The 16,928-nt window shown below is 41.8% G+C and overlaps 1 protein-coding gene across 6 annotated transcripts in view; it reads right to left on the bottom strand.

Annotated features, from left to right (window-relative positions):
- Nucleotides 1-16,809, bottom strand: part of LOC110526722 (smoothelin) — an 86,330-nt gene extending 69,521 nt beyond the window's left edge. For 4 of the 6 annotated variants that reach the window (XR_005052058.1, XM_036979815.1, XM_036979812.1 and 1 more), the window contains exon 1: nt 16,329-16,809. Coding sequence is in view for 5 of the 6 variants with exons in the window: in XM_036979815.1 (XP_036835710.1) it covers nt 16,329-16,379 (51 nt within the window). In the remaining variant the exon portion in view is untranslated. The remainder of the gene's footprint in view (nt 1-16,328) is intronic. The other 2 variants (XM_036979811.1, XM_036979810.1) reach the window with 1 other exon arrangement.
- Nucleotides 16,810-16,928: the final 119 nt, after the last annotated feature.

Genomic DNA, 16,928 nt, shown 5'->3' with positions numbered 1-16,928 from the left:
CATGCACAAAGCGAGGTCCATACAGAAATTGTTTGTCAAGATCGGTGTGGAAAAACTTAACTGGCATGCACAGAGCCCTGACCTCAACCCCATCGAACACCTTTGGGATTAATTGGAATGCCGACTGCTAGCCAGGCCTATGTGCCCGCAGCAATGTTCCAAAATCTAGCGGAAAGCCTTCCCAGAAGAGTGGAAGCTGTTATAGCAGCAAAGGAGAGACCAACTGCACATGAATGCCCATGATTTTGGAATGAGATGTTCGACAAGCATTTGTCCACATACCTTTGGTCATGTAGTGTATATTAGGTTATTTTTTAAATTAATATTCTAATTATAGAATTTGTCTTCCACTTTGACATTAGTATTTTGTGTAGATAGTTGACAAAAAAAAAGACAATAAAATCCATTTTAATACCACTTTGTAAAACAATAAAATGTGAAGAAATCCAAGGGGGGTGTAGAATTTCTAAATACTGTACGTCCAATGAAAACATGGTTCACGTGATCTGGACCAACTCTCTAAAAAAGATGGCTCCTCTCACCAGCCTCCTCTGGTGTACAGGCAAACTAAGAGAGTTCAAGGATACACGGTTCTATTCCATGCCATATCCCCATCCCTACAAACCTCAGTCATTTTCACATTCACTGTCCTCTCCCTCAGTCTTCTGCACCTCCCTCCTTGATTTCAACCATCTCTTTATTTTTAACATAAAATCTTGATATCGCATCCTCATTTTCCTCCCTCAAATATCACACTAGCATTCATTGTCCAGTCCAATATCCGCTATATACCCTTATCCAATTCCTCCCCCAAGTAAAGACATTTCAGACCTGCCTAGTTTGTCTTCGATATTTATTCATCTTCACCGGTGTCAATCTTCTGCCTCCCACTCAAAATCACCATGTTCTCGGTTTCCATTTGCTTTGTTGCTATCGCATTCTTCTGACCATTAACTCCATACCTGATCTTAAATGTATTGTGCAGCACATAAGAGGGGAGTTCATGTTGACGTGATCTGAAACGTATTGCCAAGTTCACAACCACACAGCTTAGAGCAACGTATTAATGCTGTCATCATGCCTTTACATTAGAGGAGTGGACAGGCACAAAAGAAAGGGAGAGGACCCCTCATCTTTGTAAAGAACGTCATTGTACACCATGTCACATTAGCTTTCTAAGCTGGCCTGGTTCTTAACTCTTGCTGACATTGTCCACTCTAAAGTCCCAGAACACGGCAACTTGGACCAACTGGAGCATGATGGGTAGCTCTGCACGACTGGCTTGTTTGTCTTAATCAGGGAGGCAACAGAGGGAAGTACCATGGGATGGAACACAGAGATTGTAGCACACTGGGAGGTTCTAGAACTGGAACATGGTGATCAGCTGGATGCATAAACCCAGTGAGTCCAGCCTCCTCCTCTCCTCCACCGCAACATGGACAGGAGCAGAGAGTGGCAGGCAGACAGAAAAAAAAACACAATCTACAAATCAGCTGTGTTTATTTTGGGAGCGCCACCATTTTAAACACTGTAACAAGGAAAGCAAAATATCAACATCCGCTCGAGGACATCTTTGGTGGATCTCAGGAAATGCCTCTATCCTGAGGGATTCCAGACAGGAAGGCTAAAACCACAGTTATGTGCTTTCACTCTCTCCCTCTCTGTAAATAACTAGCCTGTCTGTCCGGTTTGTTTTTAGTTTTGACTATGGCTTCTTTTGCAAAAGTATTTTCATGTTAATACGTTATGCTTGACATTGGTTATGGCAAGTGAGGGTAGAGACCATGACATCACTATGTGTGTGGTGTGTCACAGGGGTTCTTTACAGGCCTGTCTGATATACAGCTCCTGGTGGAAGAGAGGAGAGCTGCTAAGGAGCTATAGCCAAAGATTATCCTAGAAGTGATGAAAAGAGACAAGATAATGTAATAGAGGACAGGGGAGAGTTCTGCATCCATCATAATTTCCCCCCACAAATGCAATAAGTTTCCAGGCTGGCTGGGCATGGAGTGTCAGGGCTGTCATTGCCAGGCTGAGGGCAGCTGGGGGACCAGCAGTCACTGACAACGGCTGGCTGAGGGTTGTCACACAGGACTCTAAATATCTGTTGAATGTCCCCACTGGGATCACAACACCTGCTCCATGAATCTGACGCAGGTATTTGCCAGAGAAAGCAGAAGACAGACATTATTTCCAAACTCAACACCCCCAAAGCGTGAAGTCAGACTGGGAACACTGGGCCAAACCAGATCCCTATCCATTCGTCTAGGAGAAGAAGATCCCTTATCCAGAGCTTTCCGTTTGACTGGGTGTTGCTGCAGACAAGCAGGGAGCAGCCCCCAAAGCCCTGCCTGCTGCTTCACTTTATAGAGCCAGACCAGACCAGGGCTGAGCCCTGACAGTGGAATATATCTAAGACTAAGATATAGTGCTAACTAACCTATCAATTAGGACTTAAAAGCTTGTTTGACACCCCTCTCTCAAGAGGGATTATACATATGTTTTATCATTACATGCCGTTATGCATTGGCCACTTACAGATGTGGTTCAGGTTAAGAGTCTTGCAGAAGAGAGCAGCTGTGTAGAGGTCTCTCTTGCTTTTCAACCTGCAGCTTTCTGGATGTCCTCCCTTTAGTCTGTCAACACTGCACCGAACTGCAGCAAGCATAGTCAGACTGGGAGGAACACATACACACAGATATCCAGAGCACCGAGAGACAGGTAGTGAAAGGGACCAAAGCCTCAATTTATCGCTCAAGCCTTGTCTTTTCCTGTTACCTCTCCAGGAACTGCAGGACAAATGGGTAACATAACTTATTCTGTTGCCAATATACAAAGAACTTCATGTACACTTATGGTTTACAAGGAGTCACGATTTACAAATAGAATATTTGACTGAATGTCATGGTATTTTGTTTCAATTTATACATAAGTCTACAGCACATAGTATATTTAATAAATGAAACTAAACATCCATACTATATTTACTCAAAGCGATTGTTCTTGTATCAAACATTGTGCAATACAATGGACTAAAAATAACCCACACTATAAATATAGCCTATCTCAAAGTTCATTGCATTTTTTCTCACCACTTCTGAGCCAAGAATACTATTTTAAGCACTTGGCAGAGACAGAAATGTCCCATCTTATCAAATAAATATGCTCTGCCTCATCTCCCTGGCTCTGGTTCCAGTGCGTTCTAACGTTATAGTCAGAGCGTATGTACGACTCCACCACCACACTGCTGTCAGTCAATGACGTGATACACTGTTGTCAGTTAAGTAGTGGGACAAAGCATTGTGGCTGTCACACAATGACAACACAGTCATTGGGCATTGTCTGATGTAAGACAGTGGCCACTAGGTAGAGAATACATTTGTTCTACTTGAGAATCGGAATACTAATAGAGGCGCTCTGTCCAACATAAAGTGACTAGTAACGCCTGAGAATGACAACAGGTCCAGTGGAGAATCAGGTCTGCCGTCTGAACTCTGCTCACATAATTTACAGCTTTGCTCGCTCTGGGTGAGAAAAACACCAGCCATAAAATGTTCTAAACAGCCATAGAGGTCAAAGGTAATTTCAGCTACTAATCAGCAGTTGTTTGGGTTGTTGTAAACTAAGACTCGATGGTTTCTGCTCGGACACTACCTGGAATCCTATCGGCTCGCGCATGCGTGTCAGCCTGGAGCTGTGACAGTATCTGTAAGGCAGGCAGCAGCTTGAATCCGGGGCCTACATGGAAAACACGGGAGTATTAACTACACCATCTTCCCTCAGCCTCTCACAGCCCCTCAGAAGGGAAACCAGGGCAGGGCTGGTTTTCTTGATGCCTCAAAAGGTTGGCTTCAGTCAAAAATGAATTTATATCCTTCCAATGCCAGTGTGCTGTAACCAAAATCTTGGCCTCTGAATGTAACAGACTTACTGCGAAAGACAAACATGAAAACAGAATACCCACTTTTATTTAAAACATATATAAATAATTACTGACTTTATAATTCTGTGTAATTCTTCCAATTTTCTCTGATGATGGAGCTGGCATTTCCGAGCAGGCCTCTTGGGACCTGAGGACATGGGACTGGTGTGTGAGTCTCCAAAACAAACCCATTCCTTCTCTCCACTCTTTACCTCCCAAGCCCCTGTCAATACAGAAGGGCCCAGAGAGCCATAAACCTCCAGCCCAGGGGTCCCATATATCGCTGGACCTGAACCACACAGTGTAATTACTCTATTTTTAACATGTGAATCTCTCGCTGGAGAGAAAGGGTGGGTCACAGAGCCTGCAAGCCCAGTCACAAATCACCATGCAGGACATCCTACACGGCTGATCAGCCCACATGGCGCCTGGGACAGAGAGACCTCATATCAATCATGTCTATCAGAGGGTTGGGTTAACAGCGGAAAGACACATTTCAGTTGAACGCATTCAGTTGTACAACTGACTAGGTATCCCCCTTTTCCTTCCCTTTATCCAGTGATGAAAAATGCATCACGGTCAAAAAACACAATACAGATTAATACGCTTTTCACGCTACTGAGCAAAACAGAACCGAGCTGTATTGGACTGGCCTGGTTAGGCGTCTCCCATAGTTGCTGGATTTATGCTGGCAAGGACAATGTGAAAAGAAAATCTAATAGCCCTGTATTGTAAATTTGGCACTAGAGACACAGAAGGTGCCATCTTAACACCAACATCAGTTCAAAGGGAAAGTTGAGCTCAGTGCCCAAGCTTGTACACTATCTTCAGCTAATTATCCGAACTTCAGAGAGAAGATATAAAAGGTTTGTTAACCAGATTATCACCTGCACACACAGGCTAGAGCACAGAAGGAAGGAGGGAGAGAGTAACCGCTGCAGGGTCAAAGCATCGCAGAAAGAGTGGGTAGGCTGCTTGACGCCAGAGATCTGTCAGACTGTCAATCTCATGTGAGTGAGCAGGTGCGCCCTGCCTCCTGTGCTGGTGTGACAAAGCAGCCCCTGGCAAGAGGGAGGGGATCGCAGCACTGACAGTACCCCTGTCTAAAACACCTGCGGGCTGGCCCATCCTACAGGTCTGTCACATTGGCTCACAGTTTAGAGCATAATGACTAACAATCATCATACACAGCTAACCAGCTTAACTGAAAAACTGGGTCACTATTTATCTAATATCATGGGTTATTATATACCCATTTCCCAGCCGCGTGGAAAGGTTCAAATAAAAAGTTGCGCGTGCGGCTTGTCATCAGAAACATCTTTGTTTTGATACAATCAAATGCAACTTTAAATGGCAGTTTAAGCAAATTAACATATAAATGGGTGTTATAGATCTATCATTCTCATTGGGGTGGCAGGTAGCCAAGTGGTGAGAGCGTTGGTCCAGTAACCAAAAGGTTGCTGGATCGAATCCCCGAGCTGACAAGGTAAAACTCTGTCATTCTGCCCCTGAACAAAAGGTAGTTGACCCACTGATCCCTGGTAGGACATCATTGTAAATAAGAATTTGATCTTAACTGACTTCCCTAGTTAAAAAAAGGTTACATTAAAAAAAGCAAGTCCAAGAAGCAGTTGATCTGTTCTATCTCCACTATTTCTATGCTACCCTTTCTTAAGTTTAGTTTTTGTGTTTGTACACCAGCTTCAAACAGCTCAAATTACAATATTTTGGATTATGGAAAATATTTTTCAGTGGTTTAAAATGGTACAATGATTCTCTACACTATACTTGCTTGTTTTGGTCACAGAAAACTGAAATTATGTGAACTATTCAAATTTTTGAAACCAGGAAATGGCGGAGCAATTTTTGCAAAGTGCATCTTTAAGTTTGTTAAGGTCCTGACTTTAGCATTAGCTATCCTGCTACAGAGCTTTTTGGTGCCGGGATGCGCACATCACTCGAAAGTGACACTTGCTTGTAATCAAAAAATGGTTCTATGGGGACGCATGGCGGAAAAAAACATGTCTGTTTCCCAATTTTCTTAAACAGCTTCCTTTTTTCTTTCCTTTGGGGCAGCTAATCATGAACGACATAGCAATAACAAGTTTAGCGTTTCCCCCCTGCTGCTTTCATAAATATTTCAGATCAGCACAAACACTCAGGTCAGAAATAAAAAATGACTCCATGTTCATTTATGAGTATTAGGGGACATATTTTCAAAGGAATCTTGACTCTAGCAATTGTCACTGCTCTGTGACCATGTCCTTCTTTTTCTGCATTTCACACTAGACATGTACTTAAGCTTTCGGAACCAGCCTCCAGTAGTTTGGTGTCAAAAAGCCAGAGAAGACACCAACTGATGATTGTGTGTGTGTTCAAGGAGTCCAACTGAAAAGATTTTTCCTGGTTGCTGTGGAGGGGAACAAATGAGCAATATACCAGCAGGCAGGCAGCTGGCAGTGGACTGAATGGAAGAGTATTCATGAGATTAGTACCGTTAGGGAGACCACCATATGACCTCCTTGCTGTTTAGTTCATTAAGCACAGCAGTGTGTGTGTATGAGGTTATTCCAAATGTGTTTTTGTAGCAACCACACCCCAGACTCCACAGTGCCTGTTGTAAATATAGGCCAATCACAGTTTTACCGTTAAATTCTTGTCAATGGCTATTTTTAAGCATCTTCCTGAGTAGCAACAGGTTACAAATCCTATGTTCACAAACTGCTACCCTGCTGCTGGCGTCTTTTAAAAAAAAAGTTGGATGCTGTGGGCCATCTTTTATTGGGAGAGAAAAAAATTCAGCTGAAGAAAAAAAAAAACATTTGGCGCCATTCATCCTTCTCTCCAACAGCAGGGCCAAATCAGATCAGACCTCCATATAAACAACTCAACTGGAGCAATAACCCCCAAACAGCCTTTTGTTTCCTTTGGAGATGATTCTTCCATGGAAAAAAGTGACACTTAAAACATCAAGCATCTTTGTAGAGCTCAGGGGGGGCTGGGAGCTCTGCGACCCTTGTTTGTGGTCACATCTGAGATGAGGGGGGGGGACAACGGGAGCCATGGGGGACAGGCACCAGTGAAGGCCTAACTTAGTCCCATACATACTGCACTGGAGTCTGGTGAGAGACATAGAATTCCATTCTTTGTTATTATGTGATTATAATGGCCATTATCAGCCTAAATACACCAAATGTATCTACTACACTGAACAAAAACATAAATGCAACATGCAACAATTTCAAATATTTTACTGAGTTAAAGTTCATATAATGAAATCAGTCAAATTGAAATAAATTAATTAGGCCCTAATCTATGGATTTCACTAGGAGTACAGATCTGTCACCAACAGATGCATACCTTAAAAAAAAGGTATCACCATTTGCCTCATGCAACGAGACATCTCCTTCGCATAGAGTTGATCAGGCTGTTGATTGTGGCCTGTGGAATATTGTCCCACTCCTCTTCAATATCAGTGCAAAGTTGCTGGATATTGGTGGGAACTGGAACATACTGTCGTACACGTCATTCTAGAGCATCCCAAACATGCTCAATGGGTGACATGTCTGGTGAGTATGCAGGCCATGGAAGGGCCATTTTCAGCTTCCAGGAATTGTGTACAGATCCTTGCAACATGGGACCGTGCATTATCATGCTGGAACATAAGGTGATGACAGTGGAAGAATGGCATAACAATGGGCCTCAGGATCTCATCATGGTATCTCTGTGCATTCAAATTGCCATCGATAAAATGCAATTGTGTTCGTTGTCCGTAGCTTATGCCTTCCCATTCCATAACCCCAAAGCCACCATGGGACACTCTGTTCACAACGTTAACATCGGAAAACTCCTCGCCCACACGCTGTCTGCCATCTGTCCGGTACAGTTGAAACCAGGATTCATCCATGAAGAGCACACTTCAGCATGCCAGTGGCCATCGGAGGTTAGCATTTGCCCACTGAAGTTGGTTACGACACAGAACTACAGTCAGGTCAAGACCCTGGTGAGTACGACGAGCATGCAGATGAGCTTCACTTAGACGGTTTATGACAGTTTGTGCCGAAATTCTTCTGTTGTGCAAGCCCACAGTTTTATCAACTGTCCGGGTGTCTTGTCAAAGACCATCCCGCAGGTGAAGAAGCCGGATGCGTCCTGGACTGGCGTGGTTACACTTGGTCTGTGGTTGTGAGGCCGGGTTGAACGTACTGCCACATTTTCTAAAACGACATTGGAGGCAGCTTATGGTAGATAAATTAACATTACATTATATGGCAAAAGCTCTGGTGCACATTCCTGAAGTCAGCATGCCAATTGCACGCTCCCTCAAACCTTGAGACATTTGTGGGATTGTGCTGCGTGACAAAACTGCACATTTTAGTGGCCTTTTATTGTCCCCAGCACAAGGTGCACCTGTGTAATGATCATTCTGTTTAATCAGCTTGTTGATATGACACACCTGACAGGTGGATGGGTTATCTTGGCAAAAGACAAATTCTCAGTAACAAAGTTGTGCACAACATTTGAGAGAAATAATCTTTTTGTGCGTATGGAACATTTGTGGGATATTTTATTTCAGCTCATGAAACATGGGACCAGCACTTTACCTGTTGGGTTTATATTTTTGTTCAGTCGATATTGTATATTTCTTAGGGTATATTTTCCTTCACTGTCAGTCTACTTTCGTTCTACTGGCTCATGGGTTTACATTTGTATAGGAAAGTTCCTCCAATTCCTCCTCTGCTGTGGTTTGATCAACATTTTGTAAACCTCCAATCTTCTTCCCATCCTGGAAAATACATACGCCTTTCATTTGGGAAATATGGTCAGTGACGCGGGAAGTGTGGAAGTACGAAGAGGAAAAACGATTAAAGCTACAGATGTGCATATTCCCATCCCTAACTATTCCATATATAGTCCATACTGAATTCAGATCATTTTCAAGCTGAGGACATTAAAGAACGTCACGAGAGGGAATATTATGTTAGTCCTGTTTACATTCTGCCAGATTCCTGCCTGTGGTAAAAGTTTGCCCTCTCGAGATTTACGAGGATAAAGTAACACAGTCCCTGCTTAGACAATACCTCCCATGTGATATTTCTGAAGGGGATTCATGAGTCACGGCATTCAGGAAAATATATCAAATAAGCCTCAGCAGGTCAACAAATCATCACACCCCTATCCGCCTCTGCACAAACAGCTTGCATTCCTCTACCAAAATGAGCCATTTTAACAGTGCAAATCATGCTATTTTAAGATGGCCTTTTTGCTTTTTCATGTAGACAGACTGTGTTTGTATCTGAACACCAATTCTTGGGAAAGTGGCCTATAAGGATAACAACCCTGAGCATTATTTCTTGCCACAAAAGGAGAACTTGAGCCTCATCTGATAGCTGGCCAGCTAATCAAACGGACCTCAGCTAGCCCAGATGTTAAGTGTTTTACCAGCACAGAACAGCACTAGACAAGGCAGGGATTCTCTCTTTTTCAGCAGTATCAGATGTCACTGGGGGATTATTACCAGTGACTTAGATACTGATATGACTGATGTAATTTTGTGTTCCTCGAATACATGCTGGAAATAGAGCAGTTATACCATCCTCATTCCAAGGTGTAATGGTCCTCAACAACACGAGTGTGGATTGTGGAAGTGTGTACAGTAGTTGGTTTTATGGTGGTATGTGTGTGGGAGATACAGAGTAAGAGTGTCTGATAAGGCCCAGGTGACTAATACATCTCCAATGATCACACAGACAGGTGTTATGAGGCATAAGACACTAATGTTACGGCAGTTTCCTTAAAGGCCCAATGCAGCGATTTTCATATCAATATCACATATTTTCTGGGAAACAATTAAGTAATTTACTGTAACAGATTTCCATTAAAAAAATAATAAATAGGCAAAAATTGCTTTTTAGCAAAACACTTTTTCAAGCAAGACATTTGCAAGGAATGTCGGGGTGGTTTGAGTGGGGAGGGGAAAGCTGAAAACTATTGGCAGAGAGGTTTGGAACTCTTTCTTATTGGTCTATTAACCAATTTATCGCATGGTGATGTCACCATGAAAAGCCGGAACTCTCTCCCATGCAAACCTGCTGATACAATCTGTGTAGATTGTATTTTCAACCAGCAACTATCAGAAAATAACACACTTTGACAGTTGGTGTTATCAGCTGTTGTACAATATCATATGAAACAGGAAAACTGAATGCTGACTGCTCTGGGCCTTTAAGTAAACACCATTAAGCCCTGTCTCTAGGTGTCCTGTCCATCAGCATTTCTGTCTGGAAGATTTTATGACTAAGCCTGTTGAGCAACATTGTCTGTCATGTCACCTCCACCACAACTGGAATTTTAAAAAGGTACCGTCTGTTAGTGTTCAGCAAGGCAATACCAATCTGGCTAAAATACTTCTAAATGGGTGTCTAGACTCATTTAGAAGTATTTAGAACCAGGTGTCTAGAACCAGTAGCTCAAACTGCTACAAATACGTGCACCCTAAGGGGTCAAGGGGTGCATTGAGGAATGTGTGTGCTCATCAAAACAGTTCAAAATTCCCAAGCACTACTACGTGCTCAAACTACTGTTAGTCTATAGAAAATTAGAATAATTGGGATGCCATTAACATGTAGGCTAGGATCTACCATACATCAAGCATAGACCTACACTGTCGTCTGAAAATGTTGAGACTCACCTTAATCTCCAAAGGTAAATTGTAGCCCATTTACATTCATCTTTAAGAAAACAATGTTTGAAAAAATATATATAAAACAATAAAAATGCAGAATTGGGTGTCAGAGACTTATTTTTATAATTCTATATTGTCTGGGACTCTGGGGCATTCTGGACATACTGGTTAAAGGCCTGCTGTCATTTCACACCAGAACATTCACTGTCTTCTTGGTAAGCAACTCCAGTGTAGATGTGGCCTTGTGTTTTAGGTTATTGTCCTGCTGAAAGGTGAATTCATCTCCTAGTGTCTGGTGGAAAGCAGACTGAAGCAGGTTTTCCTCTAGGATTTTGCCTTTGCTTAACTCCATTCCATTTTTAACCTGAAAAAGTCCCCAGTCCTTAACGATTACAAGCATACCCATAACATGTTGCAGCCACCACTCTACTTGAAAATATGGAGAGTGGTACTCAGTAATGTGTTGTATTTGCCACAAACATTACACTTTGTATTCTGAACAAAGTTGCAGTATTGATTTAATGCCTTGTTTCAAACAGGATGCATGTTTTGGAAATGTTTATTTTGTAAAGGCTTCCTTCTTTTCAAATTGTCAATTAGGTTAGTATTGTTGAGTAACTTCAATGTTCAATGTCCTCAGTTTCTCCCATCACAGCCATTAAACTGTAATTGTTTTAAAGTCATTGGGCCTCATGGTGAAATCCCTGAGCAGTTCCCTTCCTCTCCGGCAAATTAATTAGGAAGGATGCCTTTACCTATGTATTACTGGGTGTATCGATACACCATCCAAAGTATAATTAATAACTTGCTCAAAGGGATATTCAATGTTTTCTTTTTTAACCATCTATCAATATGAAATTTACTGCTCGACTTTACAGATAATTGCATGTGTGGGGTACAGAGATGAGGTAGTAATTCAAAAATCATGTTAAAACACTATTATTACATACAGTCCATGCAACTTGTCAAGCAAATGTTTACCCCTGAACTTGTTTAGGCTTGCCATAACAAAGGGGTTCAATACTTATTGACTCAAGACATTTCAGTAAACATTTCAAAAAACATAATTCCACTTAGACATTATGGAGTATTGTGTGTAGGCCAGCGACAAAATCTAAATTTAATCAATTTTAAATACAGACTAACGCAACAAAAAGTCAAGGGGTGTGAATACCTTCTTGAAGGCACTGTATTGGACTGCATAATTGCATAGGTGGCATAATTATGTACACTGTACAGCCTTACCCCATTTTATGGGTGCACACTCCATAGGATTCAGCCTACTCAGGGACACCCACAGAATACAACTCCATGGAATAGCGTTTGCACAAATATTAGCATCATAGTTCTTATTGCAGAACTAACTATGCAAATCAGTGCCCCAGTCAACATTCATATTGGACTGTACAGCCTTACACCATTTTATGTGTGCACACTCAATAGGCATCAGCCTACTCAGTGAAACCCAGAAAACACAACGCTGAAGAGTGCACACAAATATTAGCATCATAGCCCTTATTGCGGGACTTTGACACCACTGTGACGTGAGCCACATTAGCTAATGGCAATTCCACTGGAACAGAATGATGCTGGGAATCTGATTATATGCCAAACCAAAACAAAAGTTAAACAAATCGTACAACTCGATGCACAAGGATGACTTTTAATGTTACATTTTTTTATTAAAAACGGTGCAGATGCTAAGTTTGGTAACAGAATGACAGCACAAACCGTCACATGGATGAATCCCGGAACATACTCAAGTCTGTGCTAGCAAAACAGTCCTGTAGCTTAGAATCCGCTTCATCGGACCACTTCCGTATTGAGCGTGTCACTGGTACTTGGTTTTTGCATGTAACCAGAAATCAGGCGGATATTTATGGTCAGATTTGCCAAAGGGAGGGCGAGGGAGAGCCTTGTACGCATTTGTGTGTGTGGAGTGAAGGTGATCAAGAGTTGTGTCGCATATAGCTGCACCAATGACATGCTGGTCAAATTTTATCAAACGGATTTCAGTTCCCCTGCATTAAAATCACAGGCCAAGAGAAGCACCCAGTCAAGTACAAGGGTGGAGTGAAAACCTGCAAACTCTCGCCCCTCCTTGGAATGAGTTTGACTCAGGAGGTAAATAGACAGCTACGAAAAACATGACAATTCTTGGTAAATAGTATGGTCTGCAGCTTATCATTAGGTATTCTAACTTAGACGAGCAAAAACTCGAGACTTCCTTAACATTAGATTGCGCACCAGCTGTTAACAAAGAGATACACCCCTCCCCCTTCCAGAGGCTGCTGTCCGGTCGAGACAAGACATGAAAAAAACAGGGATGTATATTATCCCATGTTCTTGTTCAGCCACAACTCAGAAAAACAGAATATTACAGTTCTTCAGGTCCTGTTGACAAGATAGTCTCAAGCAGAGCTCGTCCAGTTAGTCCTCTAATGACTGTACGTTCGCCAATAGAACAGTGGGTAGAGGCAGTTTTTTTGCTCGCCAACATAGTCACATCAGGATGCCGGCTCATTTGCATCTCGTGCGCCGTTGTTTTCTCTTTAGAGTCTTGGATATTAGGGCCTGGTAAGCAGAACGTCCAGAGCTGCCGACAAGTAGAAATTGTAATCCAAGTCGAGGTTAGTGATCACTGTTCTGATGTCCAGAAGCTGTTTTTGGTCATAGGAAATGATGACGGAGACATTATGTTAAAAAAAAAAAAAAAAAGTTAGGCTCAGCATAAATTCTTCTTATTGTTTTAAATAGAGTAAAACGGCTGCTATCCACTGCAGCGCCATCTTATACTAGCTAGCCTGCAACGAAACATCCTGGAGTAACTCAAACTGCGCATGTTATGTTTCAATTGTCACGTGCACAGTGAAATGTCTTTCTCGCTTGCTATTTCCCAACACTGTAATTTATAGTACTATAAAAAATAAAAGAAGTAAAGAAGAACAAAAACACAAGAAATATAAATAAGAACATGAGAATGTAAGCTAGCTATATACAGGGACAATGCCAATACCATATTTACAATGTGCCGGGATACTGGAGTGGTAGGGTTAAATATGTATGGTCAGAGCAAACATTTGAAATAAAAAAAGAGTCAATGCAGACCGTGCGTGTAGCCATTTTGTTAGCCATTTAGCAGTCTTATGGCTCGGGGATAGAAAGCTGTTCGGGAGCCTCTTGGTATCATGGCGGCTCCAGTAACGCTTGCGGAACAGCGAGAACAGTCTATGGGATTGGGTGGCTGGAGTCAATGAGACGCCATCTCAACCGACTTCATTTGGTTTCAATGCGATGTTGAGTCTTCACATAGCAATAATTGGTGTCACGTGATCGATGGCTTTGTCCATTCATATATACCAGGGGTACTCAACTCTTACCCTACGAGTTCCAGATCCTGCTGGTTTTCTATTCTACCTGTTAATTAAATTGCACCCACCTGGTGTCCCAAGACTAAATCAGTCCCTGATTAGAGTGGAACTGGATTTGAGGTCCAGGGTTGAGTTCGAGGGATACTGTTGAAGTCGGAAATTTACATAGACTTAGGTTGGAGTCATTAAAACTCGTTTTTCAACCACTCCACACATTTCTTGTGAACAAACTATAGTTTGGGCAAGTCGGTTAGGACATCTACTTTGTGCATGACACGTAATTTTTCCAACAATTGTTTACAGATTATTTCACTGTATCACAATTCCAGTGAGTCAGATGTTTATGTACACTAAATTGACTATGCCTTTAAACAGCTAGGAAAATTCCAGAAAATGATGTCATGGCTTTAGAAGCTTCTGATAGGCTAATTGATATAATTTGAGTCAATTGGAGCTGCACCTGTGGATGTATTTCAAGGCCTACCTTCAAACTCAGTGCTTCTGCTTGACATCATGGGAAAATTCATAGAAATCAGGCAAGACCTCAGGAAAAACAATTGTAGACCTCCACAAGTCTGGTTCATCCTTGGGAGCAATTTACAAACACCTGAAGGTACCACGTTCATCTGTATAAACAATAGTACGCAAGTATAAACACCATGGGACCACGCAGCCGTCATACCACTCAGGAAGGAGACGCATTCTGTCTTCTAGAGATGAACGTACTTTGGTGTGAAAAGTGCAAATCAATCCCAGAACTTGTGAAAATGCTGGAGGAAACAGGTACAAAAGTATCTATATCCACAGAAAAATGAGTCCCATATCGACATAACCTGAAAGGCCGCTCAGCAAGGAAGAAGCCACTGCTCAAACTGTCATAAAAAAGCCAGACTACGGTTTGCAACTGCAGATGGGCACACAGACCTTACTTTCTGAAGAAATATCCTCTGGTCTGATGAGACAAAAATACAACTGTTTGGCTATAATGACCATCGTTATGTTTGGAGGAAACCGGGGGAGGCTTGCAATCCAAAGAAAACCATCCCAACCGTGAAGCACAGGGGTGGCAGCATCATGTTGTGGGGGTGCTTTGCTGCAAGAGGGACTGGTGCACTTCACAAAATAGATGGCATCATGAGGAAGTAAAATGATGTAGATATATTGAAGCAACATCAAGACATCAGTCAGGAAGTTAAAGCTTGGTCTCAAATGGGTCTTCCACATAGACAATGACCAAGCATACATCCAGGGTTGTTGCAAAATGGCTTAAGGACAACAAAGTCAAGGTATGAGTGTTAGAGTCACCTTTAGTAGTGATTACAGCTGGAAGTCTCTGGCTAAGTCTCGAAGAGCTTTGCACACCTGGATTGTACAATATTTGCACATTCTTTTAAAAATGATTCACGCTCTGTCGAGTTGGATGTTGATCATTACTACGCAGCCATTTTCAAGAATTGCCATTGATTGTCAAGCCGATTTAAGTCAAAACTGTAACTAGGCCACTCAGAAACTCCAGCTTTGTGTTTTAGGTTATTCTCCTGCTACTCTGTTTTAAAGTCACCATTGGCTACATGGTGAAATCCCTGAGTGGTGTCCTTACTCTGGGAAGGACGCCTGTATCTTTGTAGTGACTGGGTGTATTGTTAACTTCACCTTGCTCAAAGCGATAGTCAATGTCATTTTTTTTACCAATAGGTGCCGTTCTTTGCGAGGCAATGTAAAACCTCCCTTTTCTTTGTGGATTAATCGGTGTTTAAAATGCACTGCTTGATTGAGGGACCTTACAATTTACTGTATTTGTGTGGTACAGAGATGAGGTAGTTATTCAAAAATCATGTTAACACCATTATTGCACACAGTGAGTCCATGCAACTTAATAAAAATGTTGTCATAATTGCACTTTCATAGTATGGGGGTAGTGTGTGTAGGCCAGTGGCACAAAATCTAAATGTAATCAATATTACATTCAGCCTAATTATTCCCCAATGCAATTATGCAGTCTACATCCAGTGTGATTTCAATGTTCTGTTTATTGTAAAATGAATTGGATTCCAATTTAAATTGTAACATTACAATGTATAATTCTAGTCCAAATATGGCATGATTACACTATTTGTATCCGTTTGCATCACTTAATGCGTGACTTATTTTGAAGGCAAATCGCAGATTCCACTATTGTGGCTAATCATTGTCGCTCCCTTTTCATAGGTACTGGGGAGAACCTGAGATTCCATGCCCAATTATTCTCAGGTGTGTAAAAAAACTTTCATATTAGCCTCTAGTAAAGTGTAATATGTGCCGAGGCACACACAATATAAATAAAGCAGTATTTATTTCACACCATACTCACCAGATTCCGAAGCGACGGTTCATCCAAAGTCGAATACCTTTCAGCAGACATTTTCAGTCTTTAGGCTACAATGACAGGTGAACGGTAAATAGCGCTAACTCAAAGACGAACAAAAAGCCGGCTTTTGTTTTGGAAACGTCCTTCAAACAAATAACTGACCTATCAATGTAATAACGTAGGCCAGTAGCATACAAATGCTGGCAACAATTATATCCCAAAAGAAGATCCAAGTCCCCTTTTGACGTGTCGGAATTGATGCTCCACCTGCTCGAATCGGAGTTTCTTCAAAGCAACTTTACAAATAATTTATGAGAGTCTGATCACAATGAAAACCCCTGCCTCAAAATAACGTGTGGATTATGTCAATAAAAAACTATTGGAGTGATTTAGAGATTAAAAACATATTTAAAAACCTCAACTCTATCTGGCTTCCTTCACTTTTCTCTCACTCCTAAATTCTTTTTGAATAAACGAACCAGAGTTTGAATACAGAATCCCACTAGATTTGATGTCTGCCCCGCCCCTGAAATACTCATCGACCAATTGAATAACATATTCAAAACCGCGGCCCTTCGTGGGTACTCAAGATGTAGCTATTAC

Source organism: Oncorhynchus mykiss, chromosome 6 (genome assembly GCF_013265735.2).
Source record: "Oncorhynchus mykiss isolate Arlee chromosome 6, USDA_OmykA_1.1, whole genome shotgun sequence".
Lineage (NCBI taxonomy): Eukaryota > Metazoa > Chordata > Actinopteri > Salmoniformes > Salmonidae > Oncorhynchus > Oncorhynchus mykiss.
Note: the sequence above shows the minus strand (reverse complement) of the source record. Positions and strands in the feature narration are given on the sequence as shown.